Source organism: Raphanus sativus, unplaced genomic scaffold (genome assembly GCF_000801105.2).
Source record: "Raphanus sativus cultivar WK10039 unplaced genomic scaffold, ASM80110v3 Scaffold1813, whole genome shotgun sequence".
Taxonomy (NCBI): Eukaryota; Viridiplantae; Streptophyta; class Magnoliopsida; order Brassicales; family Brassicaceae; genus Raphanus; species Raphanus sativus.
In genome coordinates, this window is record NW_026617122.1 from 6,208 (window position 1) to 11,898 (window position 5,691).

A 5,691-nucleotide genomic window follows, 5' to 3' on the forward strand; every position below is an offset into this window, starting at 1 on the left:
GTCCCACGAGGTTTTCCAGGAGAAGGTTTTTACCGAGGCCACAGCTAGCTTACAAATCACCTTGAAGCATCTCGGTCCAAGACTAAGAAGAAACCATTTCTTCTTTGTTTCCTTATTTGAACCATATTCTATTTTAAGTTATTTCATTTTGTGTCGACAAGGAGCATGTTCCTTTAGTCTTTATATTGTTTGCAAAACTCATTGAGAAGGTACACTTGATATTTTATAAAACTTTTATTTCAAAGAAAACCTAGAGCTCTCAACTGAACTCGCAGCCGCCTCCTTGCCTTGTGAGACCAGTACCTCCACGGCTTGAAGGTTCCCTTGTGTTGTATCACGAGCCTTCCATCTCTCGTGTGGTGCACTTCAATCCGCCTTGTTCTTAGTCCACGGTTTCTCTTGGTTGATTAGATCAAACAATAGAACCACCTCTTGATCTAGAACGGCTCCATCTCTCTTGCTTGGATCATACAGCCTTTGTCAGCCTAGGCTTGTATCATTTCTGGTATCAGAGCTGAAGTTCCTTCATCATCAGGTTGTATCTATCCTCTCTACTTGTTTTAAAATCGTGTTAGTTCATCTTTTCATTCAAAAAAAAAAAAAAAGTAAATCGTTTGATCCCTTCTCATATAGTTAGAGTTGCATATTCATATTTGAACACCCATAAAAGTGTGTTCTTCGTTAGTGCATCATTAGATCGAATTATTTTGATTAGCTAGATCATCTTTTCAAAAAAAAAAAAAAAAAAATTTTCAAAACGTGTTCTTCAAGTTGCATATTTCAAATTTCCTTTTTGGTAAACTTTGTCATATTAGTGTGATCGATTTTCCTTTTGTTTTCTTTCTTTGATTTGTTTTTCCTTTTTGCATCAAATCCCATCTTTACTTAATTCTTTTCATTGATCAGAACTAAGGTTTAAGTCTTTTAACTTACAGGAACCATGGGAGAAGCATCCGAGTTGGCTACTATGATGCAAGCCTTCAACGCAATGAGGGAAGAGATGAAGGAGATGCGCCAAGACCTTGGAGATAGGCTAACCAGAGTTGAGCAAAGACCCACGGCTCAAGCTACCCAAACTGCTGAGAGATTTCCGAATCGAAATCAGCAGTACCAAGCTCCAAACAACAGGCGTACTGGAGTACACTTCAATGATGATCCAGAGACTAGTACTCGGAATCAACAGAATGAAGAAGACACTGGACAACAACATGGTCCTTATCCGAGGGCAAGAGTTCAACAAGATGACTATGGAGAAGAGGCAGAGGAGGAAGAGGATTACTTACCTCCACATAGAGCTCCACGGAGACCCATCCGCAACCAAGGCTATGAGGAAGATGACTATGCACCTCAACAGAGAGGACATCGCCAACAACACCACAACCAAGGAACGGATCTTCTAAAGATGACACCACCACAGTATGCGGGAAAGGTTGACCCTGAGGCTTACCTTGATTGGGAAAAGAGGATGAATCACATCTTTGCTTACTACAACCATCCTGGCCCCAAGAGAGTTGCTTTGGCAGTAGCTCAGCTCACGGATAATGCCTTATCCTGGTGGGATAGATTGTGCACTGACCGTAGGAGAGGGCACTTGAGGCGACTAGACTCCTGGTTAGACATGAAAGATGCTATGAGGCTGAGGTTTGTGCCACAACACTATCACAGAGACTTGCACAAGAAGTTCAGAACACTTAAGCAAGGGAGCAAGTCAGTTGAGGATTACTATGAGGAGTTTGAGAAGCTGAGAAATCGCCTTGATCTTAATGAAGATGAAGAAACCATCATGGCTCAATTCATAGATGGGTTGCAAGATAGAGTGAGCAGTAAGGTTGAGAGACAAGCTTATGGGGATCTAAAAGACCTATTCCACTTAGCAGTACAAGCCGAGCAACATATCAAGAAGAAGAGCACCAGAGGCAGGTCTCAATCAAACTGGAACTCCAACAACAACAACAACTACAACAAGCCAGTAGACAAGGGGAAAGGGATCGAGGGAGATACTCGTTCCAAGTCTCAATCTGTGGATACCAGCAAAGACACCAGGACGGATCCAACTAAGACTACTACTCCTCAACGTGCCAGAGACATCACTTGTTTCAAGTGTAAGGGCCGGGGACATATGGCTAGAGAATGTCCAAACCAGGGAGTGATGATGCTCACTGATGATGGGTATGAATCACATGATGAGGATGCACCTGAGTTACAAGCAGACTATGGAGAATTGCAATACCCAGACGTGGGAGAGAGCTTAATGATAAGGCGTGTGCTTAGTGTTCTAGTAGAACCCGCTGAGACTATCCAAAGAGAAAACATATTCCATAGCAGATGCACTATCAAAGGCAAGGTATGTAACCTCATCATTGATGGTGGGTCTTGTACTAATGCCGCGAGTGCTTACATGGTTGATAAGCTTGGCTTAGTCAAGGTCCAGCATCCGCATCCATATAGGCTAAGATGGTTAGATGATAAGTTTGAGCTGCAGATCAAAGAGCAAGTTACTATCCCTTTTAGCATTGGTAAGTATCAAGATGAGGTAGTTTGTGATGTAGTGCCTATGCAAGCTGGGCATGTATTGTTAGGTCGACCTTGGCAATGGGATAGAGAAACAAGACATGATGGTAGGTCAAACATGTATACATTCATGCATAACAAGCGTAAGATTAGTCTAGCTCCTCTCACTCCTGCTCAAGTTCATGAATTGCATTTGCAAATGGTTAAGGAGAAGGAAAAATCTGTTAAGTCAAATTTCCTAATCCAGTCTAGCCATATAAGAAAGGCAACTGCTACCAAACACACAATGCTACTAATGATCTTTAAGGAGCTTTTGAGTGCAGGTTCAGGTGAAGTGGAGTATCCACCAGAGATTACTAAGCTTCTTGACAAGTTCAAAGACTTGTTTCCAGAAGAGATTCCACACGGCTTACCACCACTAAGGGGCATTGAGCATCAGATAGATTTCGTACCAGGAGCTTCTTTGCCAAACAAACCAGCTTGTAGAGTAAACCCCGAGGAGGCCAAGGAGTTGGAAAGACAAGTTCAGGACCTATTGGACAAGTGATACGTGAGGGAGAGCCTGAGTCCATGTGCAGTGCCTGTCTTACTAGTACCAAAGAAGGATGGGACTTGGAGAATGTGTGTAGACTGTCGTGCCATCAACAACATCACTATCAAGTATAGACACCCCATTCCACGGCTTGATGACATGCTAGACGAGTTAAGTGGTGCCACCATCTTCTCCAAGATTGATCTTAAGAGTGGGTACCATCAGGTGAGAATGAAAGAAGGTGATGAGTGGAAGACAGCTTTTAAAACAAAGCAAGGTCTCTATGAATGGCTAGTGATGCCATTTGGACTCACTAATGCTCCTAGTACCTTCATGCGTCTCATGAACCACATCCTTAGACCATACATCAGTAAGTTTGTTGTGGTATATTTTGGTGACATTTTAATTTATAGTACCAGCTTACTTGATCATGTGTCACATCTTGAGCAAGTACTAGAAACACTCCGTAAAGAAGGACTCTATGCAAACCTCAAGAAGTGCACATTCTGCACTGATAAACTTGTCTTCCTAGGTTTTGTTGTGAGTTCACAGGGATTACAGGTTGATGAAGAGAAGGTTAGAGCAATCCAAGACTGGCCAGAACCAACAAGAATCAGTCAAGTCAGAAGTTTTCATGGACTAGCCAGTTTCTACAGGCGGTTTGTTAAGGATTTCAGTAGCATAGCAGCACCTCTCACTGCCATTGTTAAGAAGAGTGTTGGATTCATGTGGGAGAAAGCTCAAGAACAAGCTTTTCAGGCTCTGAAGTACCGGCTAACACAAGCACCAGTGCTAGTCTTGCCAGATTTCAATAAAACCTTTGAAGTGGAGTGTGATGCATCAGGAATTGGGATTGGAGCAGTACTACTTCAGGGAGGCAAACCAGTGGCTTTCTTCAGTGAAAAGCTCAGTGGAGCTGCTCTTAACTACCCTACATATGACAAGGAGTTGTATGCCTTAGTGAGGGCCTTAGAGACATGGCAACATTACATACTGTCCAAGGAGTTTGTGGTGCACACTGATCATGAAACCCTCAAGCATTTGCGAGGCCAAACCAACCTTAAGAGGAGGCATGCTCGTTGGTTGGAGTTTATAGAGACTTTCCCCTACATCATCAAGTACAAGAAGGGTAAAGAGAACATTGTAGCTGATGCACTCTCCAGGAGACATGCCTTGATCGCCACAATGGAAGCCAAGGTGCTAGGATTTGAATTCATCAAGGAATTATATGGAGAAGACCCGGATCTTGCTGACACCTACACCAGTTGTACTAAGGGACCTCACGGGAAGTTCTATCTACATGAGGGATTCCTGTTCAAAGGCAAGAGACTATGTATTCCTCAGTGTTCGTTGAGAGACTTAATCACTAGGGAAGCTCACAGAGGAGGGCTCATGGGACACTTTGGAGTAGACAAGACACTTGCTGTGGTCAGAGAACACTTCTATTGGCCGCATCTAAAGAAGACAGTAGAAGCTCATTGTGCAAGATGTGTGATCTGCAAGAAAGCTAAGTCAAGAGTACAACCCCATGGTCTTTACATGCCACTACCCATTCCTACAGCCCCCTGGGTGGACATATCCATGGATTTTGTACTAGGACTCCCCATGATTCAACACAAAGACTCAATCTTTGTTGTGGTAGACAGATTCTACAAGATGGCACACTTCATACCTTGTGCCAAGGTGAATGATGCATCCAAGACAGCTGATCTGCTCTTCAAGGAAGTGGTTCGCTTACATGGGGTCCTAGAACCATTGTGTCAGATAGAGACACCAAGTTCCTCAGCCACTTCTGGAGGACACTATGGAAAAAGCTTGGAACAAAGTTACTCTACTCAACTACTTGCCATCCGCAAACTGATGGACAAACAGAAGTTGTTAACAGAACACTCTCCACATTGCTTAGAGCCACCATTGGAAGAACATGAAGAATTGGGTTGATTGTATTCCCTTCATAGAGTTTGCTTACAACCGGGCTCAGCACTCAGCTACAAAGATGTCACCATTTGAAGCTGCTTATGGTTCATCCAAAGACACCCCTCGACTTACTCCTTTACCTCCAGCTGAAGTCATTAGCCTCACTGGTGAAGCCAGGCTGCTTATGTCAAGGAATTACACCACAAAGTCCAGGAGAACCTAGAGAAGCGAACTGACCAGTATGCTAAACAAGCTAACAAGGGTCGCAAAGAGATATATTGAACCAGGGGAGTGGGTTGGTTACACATGAGGCAAGAGAGGTTCCCTAACCAGAGGAGTTCTAAGCTGAAGCCAAGAGCACTGGTTCCTTTCAAGTCCTTGAGAGGATCAACAACACGCCTACCGTCTTGACCTGCCAGGTGAGCTAAATGTATCATCCACTTTCAATGTTACTGATTGTCTCCTTGCTTTGCAGATGAACTAGTTTGAGGTCAAAACCTTTTGAAGAGGGAGGGAATGATGAGGACATAAACCTGACCTTACTGAACCAGACATTCAAGACATGATCAGCAACATTACCAAACCAGAGACTGAGCAAGAAGTGCCCATACCAACCGTGTTTAAGGGAGCTATCACTAGACAAAGAGCTAAGATACTTCAACATAAATTTAATGAGAGCATGATACTTGCTTCTGATCTTGGACAGGTTAAACAAGCTGAGGAAGTTGCCA

At 43.4% G+C, this 5,691-nt stretch overlaps 1 protein-coding gene across 1 annotated transcript; it reads left to right on the top strand.

Annotated features, from left to right (window-relative positions):
• Positions 1-940: 940 nt before the first annotated feature.
• LOC130504833 (uncharacterized) lies at positions 941-5,449 on the top strand. The gene is made up of 3 exons (XM_056999426.1): positions 941-1,499; positions 1,878-2,102; positions 5,436-5,449. Exons 1-3 carry the CDS (start codon positions 941-943, stop codon positions 5,447-5,449), a joined length of 798 nt encoding a protein of 265 aa, XP_056855406.1.
• Positions 5,450-5,691: the final 242 nt, after the last annotated feature.